Below are 15,934 nucleotides of genomic sequence, written 5' to 3'. Positions count from 1 at the left end.
ATATATTCTTTTAATATATATTAATTTATATACAGTATTTATATATATATATTTATATGTTATACATACTAGATTAGAGAAAAGAAACAAGATTAGAGAAAAGTCCAAAAGATGAATACAAACGTGTAACAAAACTTTTTTTGTCTTCTCTCAGATGTATCTTGTGACCCTTTGGAAGAGGCCGACCCTCAGGTTCGGAACCACAACCTAAAAAACAAGCTCCACCTCAACCAGCCACAACAGTATAGCTGCTTACACACTGATGCATCCATTGAACTATCAAACAATAATGTGTATGATAATCTAAAGTAATATATATTAAGTAACAGGGGCTCTTTTTTCCAGAATGAGTATGTGTACATTTGATTATTTAAATACGCTTTGCTGCTTAAGTAGGACTTTGAATACAGGACTTTTATTTGAGTCATTTTAAATAGTCGTATTGGCACTTTTACTTATAAGTAAAGGATCCAAATACTTCTTCTACCACTGATCTCAGTGCATAAAATAAACCAGGAATTTTAAAAGTTTGAATCAAACTGTCACTTAATAGTGCCAGTGTGAATGATCATTTGACAGTAGTTAAAAAAGCTCGCTGGGTGCCACAATCCCCTGCTTTCATGAAAAAAAGATGCCACCTGTGGATCCCACATACGGTGGGGGGGGGGGAGCACAAATCATGTCTTTATTGCTCTGTGAGTATGTTCATTTGTTGCCCACGCACACCCACTGAGCCTATCTGTAGCCCGGCGCTCCTGTCATCCTCCACCGCTGCTTCCTGTGTCGTGACAGCTCTCTGTTTTATCCTCAGCCCTGCCATCACCCCCCCGCACCCCGGGAATTTCACTCCTTCTCATGTTTTCTTGTTTCCTCTCTTTCCACCTCCAGCATCTCCAGCCTTCGTCTTGTCTTCTCTTGTCTGCTGGAGAGTCGTGAGCAGAGGAGTGCAGAGAGAAACTGGTAAGAGTTACTACTACCGCCAGGGTGAACTTTGAGGATGGAGGTGTTAGACCAGCTGTAAAACAAACATACACCCCTTCTCAACATTACATACACATATTTTCTCTTAGATGTTATCTTGTGTTGAAAATGCAGTGAAATGCAGTGTGTGGGAGGCAGATACGGCAATTTCCTTAATTCTAGAGATCAGCACCAATTCTGAAGATCCATGTTAATCAGCCTTAAAATCTAGACCCACGCTTGAAGAGAGGAGGAACTAGAGAGCAAATGAGTATTTTCAGCAGTGTCTGTAATAACTGTGGCTTTATCAGTTTAGGTATCTGATGCGTGTATTTGCAATTAAACTTCTACAAAAGAAGTTGATGATATCAACACCTGAAATCAGACTGAACTGGGATTGATGGAGAGTTAGCTGCACGTCTCTGTGAAATTTGTTACTTTTGCACTTAAAGTCTCCCAGTTTACACTCAGATCTTCAAGGTTTTACATTTAGTATTCTTGGGTTGTAATTTGAGTTGCATCAATCAGTGGAAATTAGAGTATAAGTATAGTTTTACTTTACTTGAGTATTTCCATTTTATACTTCTACTCTGCTACATTTCAGAGGGATTATTGTACTTTTTACTCAACTAGATTTACTTGACAGCTGTAGTTACCATACGAGTTCCTATTCAGTTTAGGATTTTACATAAAAACCATATCATAAGCTTATTAAATATCATGTATTATTTGAAATTAAACCACAGGTTTCTCACTTTTTTGGCTTAAGACCCCTTACAAGAAAGCAGTGTCTACTTGAGACCCCTTGGTTATAGTTGATACTAATATACTTTTACTTAAGTAAGATTTTGATTGCAGGACTTTTACTTGTAATGGAGTATTTGTATATTAATGTATGGTACTTTTAGTTAAAGGTGCAGTGTGGCGGATCTGGTGGCAGATTGCAACCAACTGAAACTTCTCCTGTGCCAAGCGTGTAGGAGAATAGTGGCTGACGGGAAGACAAAACATGGCCAGTAAAATTATTGGGAAAGATCAAAAACAACTGGAATGTACTGTATATATAAAACACAGGCAAAATAAAAAGCCTGACAAATTGTGTTTGATCCCATTCATCCTCTTTTTAAAGAATGTATAACACTGCCCTCGGGAAGACGTTACAGATCCGCCACAGCAACCAAGTACATTCATAAAAAGTCTCATCTCATCTCATCTTCAACCGCTTATCCGGGGTCGGGTCGCGGGGGCAACAGCTCCAGCAGGACCCCAAACTTCCCTTTCCCGGGCCACATTAACCAGCTCTGACTGGGGGATCCCGAGGCGTTCCCAGGCCAGAGTGGAGATATAATCTCTCCACCTAGTCCTGGGTCTTCCTCCTAGCTGGTTGTGCTTGGAACACCGCCCAGGGGGTATCCTTACCAGATGCCCGAACCACCTCAGCTGGCTCCCTTCAACGCAAAAAAACATTTGGTCGTACCAAATGCAATAACTTTACTAAATTCGTAAACACCATTCACACTGGGACCATGTCCGTTATTGTTGTCTGCATGCATGTTGTGCTATTTAATGTATGTATTGTGATTTACTATGATGTGTTTTCACCAACCTATGAAGCCAAAGGCAAATTTCCAAATTTGTGGACAATAAAGATTATTATTAAAACGTGACTGTCTCTCTCTAGAGCCAGTGTTTGGTTTGTCCGTTCTGCTACTGTCGAAACACATCGGCCGGCTCCATGAATAGGACACGCTCCCTATGTAGATATAAACGGCTCATTCCAAGGCAACAAAAACATGATTCTTATTTTCAAGTGATTATACACTAAAGAAAACAAACTAGTTCATATTATATTCCATTTCTGCTAAAAGATCCCCCTAAATGCTACACACTGTTCCTTTAAGTAAAGGATCTGATTACTTCTTCCACGCATTCCTTTGAATAAGATAAACCTTTTTGTTGTAACACAATAGAAATAATAAAAACAAGCTTCTGAAAAATTCATAACAATACCAGAAGTATCTTTGTTTTATATACACATTTATATTTTTTATATACACTGTACAGATCTCAAAAAAATAAATGGTTGATATTTAACATTGTGCACCCCACGGATGTGTAACTACAAAGAGAAGAGGGAGTGAAAGAGGGGGCTGAGTGATACCAACGACAGACAGATATCAACAACCCCAGTAAATACTGATGATTTTTTTTCTTTCTTTTTTTTTCATACAGGACACTTCACAATCATTTGTACAGTATATAAATTAAAATGTTGCTGGTTAACCTCTCTTTGTCTCAAGCAGTCCCCCAAGAGAATGCCCTAAATCAGAAATACGAGCTTGTCCAGTGAAATTTACCAGTTTATGGTGTTTGGCCAGTGAAGAGTGTAGACATCAAACATCTAGCTCGATTTCTTACAACTAAAACATACCAAACCCTGACTGTTTACCAATATATAAGTTGCATTGATTAAAGTGACTTTCACTGAAGCCTTTGGAATGTAAAGCCTTGTTTCACACACAGGGCCGTCAGGACACACAGACGACTGTGTTCCTGGTTATTTTGGGATGCTCCGATGCTCTGCTCTGACCTGAGACGTAGCTAACAGTAATGCAAAGAGGTGATGATTATCTCCTGTCTCACCTTTTTTTCCCTCCCCCACTACCTGACACTTGGAGAGGGGGAGCACATATGGTGAAGAGCACGGCGTGGCGGGTTTATAAGGCACACACAGGACACTTTGTGCCAGAAAGCATGTGTGCACGGCGGGGGTGTTTTGGGGGGGAACGTCACCCTTCATTTTTTTGGTCTCGGTGAATCAGATCGGAAGGACAGATAGGACAAAATGTTGGTAGCTGCTTCTGTCTGAACTAAAAATTATGTATAATGGTCAAAGAAAACAGGTTTTATCTGTTGTAAAGCTTGTTTGTGACATTTTATCCTTTGACCTTCACTCTCAGCTCACGTATGACAGATCTGCCTCCCTTCCAAACCAAACGTCTTTTTAATAAACCACTCATTAGGAGAATAAATAACCCTGCTATGAAGAGAGGTTTGTTCCAGCATCGTCAACAAGTGCAGTGATTCTTAAAGAAGTGACAACTTTTAAAAAAACATATTTTTTCCTTTGTACATCTGGTTTGTTTCATACAGAATAAAAACGGTAAACAATGTTGTTCTGTATTAAACTGGCAAAATAGAACTCAGTGCAGATATATATACACACAGAGGGACTCACAGGAAATACAATCACACAAACTAAAGCTCAAATATTGACGCTCACACACATACACACATCCAGTAGACAAAAACGGACAGTGGAATGTTAAAAGACTTTTTCCCTCTTTCATATGTTTCATAAATGTCTATATGGGAGGTATTGGGGGAGATCACGTTCAGGCAGTGAAGCAAACAACTGGAAGACTGACTTGTACTTGGTTCAAAACCCTAAAAATCAGGTCTAATATCGACCTTTGACTCATAGTGCTCTGTAAAAATGAAAAAGAAAAGGTTCATGGTGTTTTGTAATGCCTATTCCAGGTTTGATGCACAGGTTAATGCAGCTGATAAACACATTGTAACATGGCAGGGATAGTTAATTTAGATTAATTTATTTAATCTACATCTGATTTCTCAGCCAATTACCATCTGTTATCCTAACAAAGCCATTTCGTGCCTACGTACATAAATTGTCAGTTCACCCGAATCATCAAATATTGAGTGTAACCTAAACTAAAGGTCCACTTTCAAGCTTTTTCCTTTAAACTGCAGCTACAACACGTTCTCATCTCAACTCGTCACATTCTGCCGCTTTGTCACGCCCCTTGGCGTCACTTTAGGATTAGGCAACAAAACCACTGTAGTTAGGTTTAGGAAAGAACTACATGGTTTGGCTTAAAACTACTACGTTTGTAAAGTGAAAGTGAAACTTAATGCACAAGACATGAACAGCGGTCTGACCCATCTACCTCCCCCCCTCCCACCCTATGTGTGTCTTTTCGCTCTTAACACTACGTCACCACAATCCCGGCACACTTTCTCTGAGCATTTACTGTTGCCACGGATGGGTTTACACTCTAGTTAATGTAAAGCCCGGTGCGTTTCATACAGGCACTAAAGGGTGCCTTGTGCTGCGGTATCACACGCCGACAGCTGTGAAAAAACCTCGGTATTTGACGCCCTGGGAACGGGAACGGGCTGGCATCGAGTTTGCTGAGTTGAATCTAAGATCTCGCGGTGGAAGAATGACAGACTTCTATTAAATTCCTGGCAGTATCAAAATTAACCAGTTGTGGGGCCCTTGCTTCCAATGATTTTAGTTTGGTCTTCCTCAGGGTGTTTTGATGCCATCACTGAAGTCTTGGGCTTGGTGTTCATTGGTGGGGGGGTTGAACAGTCTGTTTACCACCAATAGGTGAAGGACTCAACCGAGCAAACTGTGAGATGTGGTTGAAAAAACACAAGCAGTAAGAAATGCTAGTAAGGGGACCTTGAGTTAAGATTTGTTTTAGAGCATGTCTTGCTCACTAGTGACATCAAGACATGCAGGAAGTTTCAGTTTTAGTTTCCGTGACGGAGGTTGTTGTGAGATGTTTTCACCGATTTCACCCTGTCCCAGTGAAAACCGTTCACTGAGGTGTTTGTGGATTATCCGATTAACGAGAACATTGTTTCTGGAGAGACAAGCTGCTGTTGAATTTTTCAAAAGCAATTTCAAATGCAGTGAGCGCCACAATGAAATCCTAATTATCTCCTTTGTATTTGGGGTGGCAGCAGCGATTTCAGAAGATCAAACCCACAACATAGCTATACATCTGAAACTATTTGCCTGGCTTAATACCACCAGGGGTACGTTAGAAAATACTGTGTGTGTGTGTGTGTGTGTGTGTGTGTCTTTGTTTTAGGTGGACTGACCCTTTAACCTCAGTGACCTCCCCACGCCTTCAGCTAACTTCAACACCACTAATTCTAACAACACCATATTTTCATCATCGTTATCAAGGGCTGTTTTCAACAATATCTTAATTTAGCTGTTCAAGTCCAAAATACTCCCTCATTCACACGCACACGCAGACACACACACACACACACACACACAAACACACACAAACACACACATACACACACACACACACACACACACACATGGAAGCTGGCTTTTTGCTTATTTTCAGTGTCTGGAAGAACAGGTTTTTGAAAAAACAAAAAGGAAAACACAACATTAATCATTTTACTCTTTTTTCCTGTCCATCGGGATTTCTTTCCAAAGAAAACCTTTTTTTTTTTTCTTGACACTTGACCTAATGGACCAGTGTTAAATGTTCATATCCTTTTTTTTGTTGTTGAAGAACTTCATTTGGGGTTTACAGCACATCACCCACAGCACGCACAGACAACGAAGGGTTCCAGCCAAGGGAGAATTATTACAGTGGTGCCAGAGAAAGAGTGAAAAGTGAAAAAAGATTAAACATGAGTTGAGCGACAAGAGTCCAGTTCAATTCCATCTTAAATACGGCCCATCACTCTTCCATTGCCTGTGTCGGTTTTCCTGATGTTTCAGGCATTTTATGGGTATGGAGGAGGAACAGTGACAGTAACGGAAGAAGACGTGAACGAAGAGGCGAGGAGCAGATTAGAAGACTACTCACTGCGACACCAGATGAAGGTGGTAAATGGGTCGCACAGGTCAGTGCCATTCACACTCGGGTGCATGTTTGACCGCAGCCCGCCACAGAGGATGGAAGGAATATCCATTTTTGGTTGGTAGTTTGTATTCATGGGTGGCAAAAGGTGCTGCTCTGGTGTTTAACACTGGGAATGGTCGACAATGTGGAGGAAAAGGACTGAGGAGTAAAAAAAAAAAAAAATCTCATAGAAAGAGGTCACAAGGAGGAAGTGAGACATCAAAGACATTAAGTTCAGACAAAGAGATGAGACAGGGGTTGGGGAGGTCAGGTGGGAATCAGGACTTGACGAGGGTAAGAGTTAAGGAACGGTGAGGGCGGAGGATATCAAAGAAGCCTGAGAACAAAGAGATGACACACATTGTCTGCAGCTCAAGACTGCAGTTAGGGAGTCGAGGGTTATGTGCTGAGGGCGGGGGGGCTGAGAGGCTGATGCTGAATCTGAGGGAGGAAACACTGTAGGCAGGTTGGTGGCTGGGTCACTCAGGCCTTGAGAGCATGCCACTGGGACACGGGATTACGAGGACGCCCCATCATGTCTTTCCAGTGTTTTACCTCTGCAGGGCCGCTCTTCCATGAGAGGTAAATCTGTGAGAAAGAGAGAATCAGTGTAACCCATGTAATGTCACACAGAGATTGATGTTATTTGTGAAGGGAAGTATCAAGTAAAAAAACCTTCACTGTGAGTCTTAAGTCTAGCCCTGCTTTCACCGCTAAGCCTGTCACTCTAATCTGAATTAAACTCAAATCCAGGGCAGAAAAAGAGCCATTACAGGATGAGATTTCTACCCTGAGAAAGGCTAATGCTGCCGCTAATGAAGATCAAACGCTGAGTCTTTAAGTAATTCTCATGTAGAAAGAAACCCCTGATCCGTACGTGTCACAGGAAGTACTGTTCATTGTCCTCCGACCAGTTCCAAGTTATTTATGAGTGTGGTTATAATAGGCAACGTATTATTACTGCTGTGTGGAGGCAGATAATATATGTGGTTAGGGTGGCAATTACTGTAGATGTGTATGAATGACAGGGAGCACAGTAGCTCATCTATGCAGCACACAGCTCAAAGATTATTATTATTACCGTGTCTGAAGGAACAAGGATTTGATTGGAGCTCTGGGCTCGAAATTATGAATTTATGAATTGTGTTAAAGCTCTGTTCTCCAGTATATATATCTATAGATGTGGGTTGATTTATTTGGTTTAAATCAGTCATTATGCACAAGGAATTGGGACTGATGCGGTTAGAGTTGAGTATATGATTCTGTAAAGGGATAAAATTGATGTGGATGATATAGTGTAGTAGCAAAAACTAAGGCAATACTTTATTTGATGTAAATTCCTAATCATTTCCTAAGAAGTGTCCTGAAACGAACAATGTCATATGGCAATAATTATAACTGAAGCAGAGAGTGTTAAATTGGTGCACTTCCAATGAATTAATTCCTATTAATTGTTGAGCTCGCATAGCGTAGACTCTTTCAGTCAATGAGCAGGCAAAAAGGTGACTTTGTCTACAGTCAGCCATGTAGTTGAACAGAAATGAAGAATTAAGTTTCCAATGACAAATGAATAACTAATGAATATTGAAAATGGAGCAGTTCTTTCAAAGAAATTCTTCCAGAAAGCAAGTAACTAACTGACTAATTATCTATAAATTGCATTCACATGTAGAGTCTGTAGCAACGGGACAGGATTTTGGTATCAGAAGCGCTCTTGTGTCCGTTTGTGGTCCGAGTAGTATTGACCAATAACGTTTGAGCGGGCTTGAATTGAGGTTGAATGCTGGTAAACAGTCCGTGTGGAGAGCAGTAGAGGCGGAACACATCGGCCGAAATGCAATCTGGGAACCCACCGGCTATCGTCTGACGATCATTTAGCTTTTTATTGGTTTAAAATTAGCTTGTAAACTGGCTACTTGTGAAACAATCTCGTCGTACACGTCATCTCTCAACTCCAAATCCAGTCTTGCATCTCAAGTTGTTAACTGGACTCTTAGCCTGGATAAATACCGTGGTAACACTGCAACCTAAACATTCACAGGTTCATTTGTTTCTCTTAAGGTCCAGTGTGTAGGATCTGGTGGTATCTAGCGATGAGGTGAAGAGATTGCAACCTGAAGCCTCTCCCGTTTGCCAAGCTTGTTGGAGAGCTACGGTGGCCGACGCGAAAACGCGAATGTCCCTCTCTAGAGCCATTTGTTGTAAGAGTAGCGTAGGTTATTTGGAGGAGAGTGTGTGAGTGTGTGTGTACATGGGAAGTGAGTGGTGAAGCAAGAGAGAGAGAGTGGTGGCGACGGGAGAGAGTAACGTTATCGACTCCGGCCCAAGCCGTTCTGGGCTACTGTAGAAACATGGTGCTGCAACATGGCGGACTCCGTGGAGAGGGGACCCGCTCCATATTTGGAAATGTTCAGGTAACAAATGTCCAATAATACAATGTGCGCTATATTAAAATTAAAAGGCGTATTACAGTTATGGCTGGGGGACTTTGGGCACACCTTCTAAATTTAGTGAGAATGGAAAATGTACATTTTAAGGGAGTGACTGTATTTACATGTCATGCTTATTTGTTATTGGTATCAGTCTAAATGAAAGCAACTGGTTCTCATTTAATCATTCACAATGCAGCAGATGGGTGAGTGTGTTCCAGCAGGGGTCAGTAGAGACTGGCTCAGTGATCAACTGCTGATGGTCTGTCACACAGTCAGGAGAACACAGAGGAAGAGAAGAAGAAGAAGAAGAAGAAGGAGGAAGAAGCTAAGAAGAGGGAAGGAGATACCTTTCCAATGACATCATTGCGACTGAGCCTGTCCTTGTCCATGACGGTGATAATTATGGTGGTCTCCCTCAGCACGTGGGCGGGCACGTCAAAGGGGAAGGACTCGTTGAAAACCGGGTTCAGACAGCGCTTCATTACCACCGTCTTCTTCTTCTCCACGCGTTTGTCCTTGTGCATCAACCACAGTTTCACATAGGGGTCTGAGGAGAGGGAAAGGTGCCAGTTTGTTTACAATATCTCATTCCTGTTTGCCATAATTGAATGCCATGTTTAGCTATCATGGATTTTCTCGAGTAGTGAACAAAAAAACATAATTTTCCTATTTTTATTTTGAAGCAGCACTGATGTAGAAGGGCAACAATAAAAGGACACAGGGAGATGAAGGAGCATGTATATACCAGAAGTGCCTCCAATGTCCATGGCTTTGAGGTTGCGGGCTTTGATGATGCTCACAGTGATGGTGTTGGCTGTGGGGTTGTAGCACAGAGACACCAGCAGATCCCCTCGACTCCCCTGGAGGAATCACACACAACAACAGCGAATTGTTTACTGTTTTTTTTTTTTTTTATCCCCTTTTTCATGTTGTTCCCCTTTCTGTTGCATTTTGTGTATTTCTGTTTCTTCCTCTGGCTGTCTGTGTTCTCTCCGTCTACCTGTCAGCCTCTCCATATTCCCTTCTTTCTCTTCTCCCACCAGCACGCTGCCACATTTCCCCTGAGAGCATCACGGCAGCCAGGAATGACATCACCCGTTACATTCTGTCCCATTCTCTCTTACCCCTCCTCCCTTCCCTTCCCTCCCCGCCTCTTCTCCGTCTTACTCACGCTGCCATCACTACATGGTTTCAGCTCCTTCCAGAAAGTCTGCATGTTGGCCAGGTCCAGCTTGTTGAGGGGTACGGACACCTCTCCTATGGGGTCATTCCTGCTGAAGCGGTCGTAGTCGAGGACCTGCAGGTATAGAGTCCTCTGGACCACCTTATCATAGGGGAACCCTGAGAAACATCACAGAAAAGAAACAGCTTGAGAGTGCCTGCATGCTCTGTGTTCATGTATTATGTATGTGTTAAAGCTTCCTCCATCAAACCTTCAAACAGGAAGGTCTCGTTCCAGTGGGGGTTCAGATTCTTCCTCTTCACTTTGGTCTCCAGTTTGTGCTTCTTGTCTGGCAGCAGGTAGAGTTTGACAAATGGATCGGAGGTGCCGGAAAAGTCCTTCGCAGGCAAGTCCTGGCCCTTGAGGATTTTGACAGTGAGGGTGGAGTCCTGAAAACTGTATCCAACGCTGAACTGAATACGACCCAGCTTCTCACACACCGGACCCTCGTGGTCATCTTCCTCCGAGCCTGGAGACAACTAAAGGAGACACAGGAGATAAATGTGATGTTATCTTTTTATTCAACCCCAGGTGGTTGATAGCTGCATTGTAATGGAGGGAACATTTACTGGTTTTATTACCGGTTCATTCCTCTATTTTGAAACAAGATATTATTAGATATAGATTTAGCGTTGTTCATTAAATTTTCAGAAGCACTTAAATCCTCAGAGGAGAAAAGGATTCTTTCTTACAATGAACATCTCTCAGAGGTACATTATAAGATAAAGGAACAAATCACATTTCACATGAGATTAGTTTGCTCTTAAAATTATGAATATTATTTTATTATGAAGTAAACCAGGAGAGAAACACTCTCCAGGCACCAGGTTATTGATTACCTTCTTAAGATACAGCTAAATATCGTGGACAAAATATTAAAAACACCCCTCAGTATACCAGCATCACCAACTGCAGCAGTACTGTCCGTAGCACGTACACTTCTTTCTACGATCCCACAATGCAATGTGGTGCCTGTTATAGATGCGATAAATTACAGTCGAGCAACAATACATCTGTCAGTGATGACACAAAATGATGATGATTCATAAGTGTCTAAAATCTCAATTTAGTGCTCGCTGTAGAGTAAACTACTAAATGTATATGCGTATAAATAGCACGACATCACACGGACATTCCACGTGTCATGAGGACGTTTTGTAAGCTTTTCATGTATCATTTGTATGTCACGTAACAAAACTACAGTAAGGTCTGCAGTTACGTTTAGGCAACAAAACCACTTAGTTAGGTTTAGGAAAAACATCATGGTTGGGCTTAAAATAAGTACGTAAGTTAAGTAAAACACATACGGAAACAACGTCACAAATGTCATTGAAAAACATGCGACAAACGTCACTAACGTAACTTACAAAACAAAACATTGGTCTCCTGGTTAAAAGTTGTGTGTTTGTTGGACCCATCTATCTCCCCTCCCGTCCGCCACAAGCAGCCGTTCTCGCTTTCTATTCTACGTCACTAGCTCTGAGCGAAGCATGTTTATACGGATGCGTTTACATTGGACTCATGGCGTACAAATGGCATGCCAAATGCAAGAAAGGCATTGTTATTGCACGCTAAATGCCTTTTACATTATCGTGGCATTCATATGCCTTTTCGGGCAAACAGGCTGAATAAGGAATAGTGAATGAGTCAATGAGGGAGTGATTTGGTATACAGCTAGAATTCCTAAGAATCATGAAAGGTTTGAACATCACAACACAATTTCTTCACGGGGGGCCGTGTGATACAGTCGAAAGCTCCAAAACAACACAAACGAGTGAACCTCGAGTTGAGATTGTTTTGTCAACCGTTGTTTCCAAAGTCAAGAATGAACTATCAAGCTCAACCATGAAGCAGGGTTATTATAATAAACTAACAGTGGAAATGATTTTTGGTGAACTAAATAAAAATGATGTCCTTTAAGAAAAACTAAAACTAAACTGAAACGATATTGCCTGGGTTAAAAAACTAATAAGAAAATTAAAAATGGATGTAAATTCATGTCAGTTTTAGTTTTTTTTAGCTATGATATATCACAACTGAAAAAAGGAGACAGCACAAATTTCCGTTAACTCTTGTGACATTGAACCACAAAAAAATGAACGGACTTGACATTCCAGGAGAAGGCGCTATGACGAAATTGCGTCAATAAAGTAGCACGAAGATTAAACACTAAGGCCATTCCTATACACTTCTCCAACCATGTATTATGTATGTATATGTAGCTACATACTTCTGAGACATTATACCTGGCCCTCACAAAAACTAACTAAAACTACTGTAAAATTAACACTAAATATATAAAAACTAAACTAAAATGAAATTGAAAAACTAAATAAAACTAATTGAAAATTCAAAACTATTATAACCTTGCCATGAAGTTGAATCAACATGTCAAAAACTTATATATTAATATATAACTTCATGAAGGTGTGATTTATAGCAGGGCTGATGCATTAATCTGTATTAGTTTTAACCAGGAGGATCTATTAAACTGACAGTTGAGTGCCTACAAAATGTACTACCATGAGAATTGCACCACTATCATCAGGGTCAAACTCATATTCACTCAGCATGTTCACACACAGATTAAACACTCCAATCCACAGGGGGCACCAATTCTGCACTTCAACATTAAAAACCCAGCTCCTAACTGGCAAAATGGCACAATGTTATGTCACACGGCCGCTGTCTGCTGTGCGATAACGGCACAAATTGTCCATGGCTGTGTGGAGATGAGAGGCAGATTATCAGTTGGTAGACAGACCCTCTGACTGATGGTGGCGTGGCCCGGAGGGAGGGAGAGAAATCCAGTTTAAAAAGTGCTATCTGATGAGGGAAGAGCTAGAAGCATCACTCAAGAAGCAGATCCAGAAATTTAATATCCAATTCGGTATTCTCCCACATATTTCTGACGGTGCTGCTCAGCCTCATTCTCCATGCTGAATATGATCACTTTTGATTATGCAGTCCTCCACCCAACAGCTGGCCTAAATTGCTTTTCCCCATTTTCTGTGTTGGGCCCTCTTCTTTTTTTCCCAGAGTCCTCCCTTCTCATAAAGTTCTTAAATTCTGCTTTCTAATTTACTTTTCTGAAACCCAAACATCCCATGTGCAGTAGATGCAAATCCTCTCGGAGCACAAAACCGGGCCATAGCCGGGTTTGGGCAATACTTTGAAGGATAAATCTGGTGATATTCTACTCGTATAAACAAATATTGTCTTTCTAAAGCCTGATGTAGCTTATTCTTCTCTGCCATTGACCTCCATTGTTGTCCAGAAACTACAAAAATGAGACACATGTTGCACTGATTGACATGTTCCTCCTGTCATGTCCTATGTTTCCCTTGTTTCCAGTTTTCAAGTATTATTTCCTGTTTTATTTTGGTATACTCACCTTTAGATACTTCACTTCCTGCCCGTGTGATTGTTTTCACCTGTCCTTCGTTATCACCCTCCTTTCATTGTGTATTTATGGTGCCTTCAAATGAACCTTGTGACCTCGTGTTTACAACATGGGAAGTCGTGTACACGATATGTTTGGCGTTCAAGTGGATAAGTCGAACACCGCTGCTAAGCAACGGTAATGTAAACGATACTAGAAGCCACAGAGGTTAACGATTTAGCATGATTTAATGCAGGAATGCAAAGGCATAATGACAAGAGGAAAAAGATGAGGCATACATACAAACACATACATACACATAAAACTCTATAAATGACATAAACTTTGCAGTCAGGTAAAACTCACATGCAGCTTTCAGCATCAACTTTCCTTTTTTGTGCCATTCTGTGTTAGCTAGTTTGCAGACAGTGGAGGCACACCTGTGTGTTTGGTGTACGGGGCACACGTTGCTGTGCAGACCACAACTAAGTAAGCCAAAATTGATTGAGAACCTGAAGTGATAAGGGGGCACGGATCAAAATTTGCGAGGGGCCAGATTTGGCACATGGCCTTTTTTGGTTACTTTTGCCTTTCTGGACTGACCTCCTGTGGACTATACCTGTTTCTGGCAAATAAAGACAGTGTGTTTTGGAATTCACTTCCCTTTCTGTGTCATATGTTTGAGTCAAGTTCCTTGTGTTTTCACCTGACGTTACACCTCCATTACAATAAACAGGCACTATAGTTTCTTTTGAGTAATGATGCCTTCAAATGGGTTCATGTTTACCGTGTTCACAAGAAGAGTCCATATGAACGCCCCCCTCTTGTGGTATTCACAACCTCTCGTAAGTGGAAAGTTTCTGAAAGCTCAGAGTTCACGAGTTGTGACGTGTTTGTTGACGTTGTCAGAAATGGCGGAGGCCTTGGAAGTTAATTTTTCCTTACATAATAAGTGAATATATTGTAATTTTAGTCATATATTGTTTTTCTTGGTAATTTTATAATATGTCTGAAGAAAATGTTGATATTCCCAACAGTCTCATCTTTTTCCTCTTGTCTTTATGTTACCCACTTGCTAGCTTGCTAAATTGTTAGCCTCTGTGTCTTCTAGACGCCGACAGTAACGTTAATATTGCCGTTGCTAAGCAGCAGGGTTCTCATGACTTAACCACTTGAACGTCAAGCATATCGTTTACACGACTTCCCATGTTGTAAACACAAACTCACAAGTTTCATTTGAAAGCACCATCAATCCCACATACACTGTCCTGCTGTAAATACTTACTGGCTGACAAAATGTGTATCAATCCGCATCTGAAAATAGTCCCCAAAAAAATGCATCTACAATTGTTTGATTAACATTTGTTAAAAGCTACAATGCCCCGATGGTTGAAGAAATTATTTAGCCTTTTTTAAAAGTGAAAGTATATATCAGTGACCATTTTCTAAAGATTTACATCTTCTGTAGGAATGAATGGGCTTGGTGTTGAGTGCCACAGATACTGTAGGTTGGGGAAGTCAGTCAAGTATTGAGAGACGGATTAACGCATTGGTGGTTTTGGTCTTTTCATGGGATGTGTCGCCAGCCTTATCCTTTAACAAGTAAAGCACATACAGTGAAAACCTCTGCAAGTGTGTTGACACCGTGGCAAAGACACGTTCACACCACACTATCACTGGCTCTGTGAGCATCTCAAAAAATGAAAGCAGTGTCAGAGCACATCTTGATAAGAACCATGTGATACTGACAGGACCCCCACCCATCCTTCCCCAGCCCCTATCACCTGAAACGCTTGAGGGGGTCGGATGTATATACACTCTGACGTTCAATGCTATTTCTCTGCATCCTTTTTCCTCAGTTGTATTCTATGAAATAAAGTCTGTTTATACTGCCACTGCTTTTTCTACAGCAGCACAAGTGGCTCAAAAGTGCAGGATGGGTATTTTCAGCATGAAAGGAGGGTTGTGTAATATATAGACGCCTTTGGCGAAACTGCCCAGAATGAGTATTATCATTAAGCACCACCACTGTGAATTCCTCAGACACACCATGAGACCCACATAATTACACACTGCTCATACCCATCGCTGCCATATTCTCGCAGCACCCACAGCACTGCGTGTTCTTTCACAGCTAATTACCGAAACCTCGCTGAGAAAGGCGCGCATCCCCTCCCCTCCCAGTGCCTCACTCCAGGGTGATGATTACTGTATGTTTCAGCGAGATGAGATACTGTATGGCAATAACTAACGG

General features: G+C 41.3%; 1 protein-coding gene across 4 annotated transcripts in view; it reads right to left on the bottom strand.

Annotated features, from left to right (window-relative positions):
• Nucleotides 1-2,947: 2,947 nt before the first annotated feature.
• The window catches only part of syt7b (synaptotagmin VIIb), a 120,986-nt gene continuing 107,999 nt past the window's right edge, over nucleotides 2,948-15,934 (bottom strand). For all 4 annotated transcript variants that reach the window (XM_074616361.1, XM_074616378.1, XM_074616370.1 and 1 more), the window contains 5 exons: nucleotides 10,510-10,777; nucleotides 10,248-10,417; nucleotides 9,822-9,936; nucleotides 9,424-9,623; nucleotides 2,948-7,232 (listed from right to left, as the gene is read on the bottom strand). In XM_074616361.1, coding sequence (XP_074472462.1) covers nucleotides 7,128-7,232; nucleotides 9,424-9,623; nucleotides 9,822-9,936; nucleotides 10,248-10,417; nucleotides 10,510-10,777 — 858 coding nt within the window. In that variant the 3' untranslated portion in view covers nucleotides 2,948-7,127. The remainder of the gene's footprint in view (nucleotides 7,233-9,423; nucleotides 9,624-9,821; nucleotides 9,937-10,247; nucleotides 10,418-10,509; nucleotides 10,778-15,934) is intronic.

The sequence above is a fragment of the Sebastes fasciatus genome, chromosome 2 (genome assembly GCF_043250625.1).
Source record: "Sebastes fasciatus isolate fSebFas1 chromosome 2, fSebFas1.pri, whole genome shotgun sequence".
Classification (NCBI taxonomy): Eukaryota; Metazoa; Chordata; class Actinopteri; order Perciformes; family Sebastidae; genus Sebastes; species Sebastes fasciatus.
The sequence above is the reverse complement of the archived record's forward strand: the minus strand, read 5'-3'. Positions and strand labels throughout refer to the sequence as shown.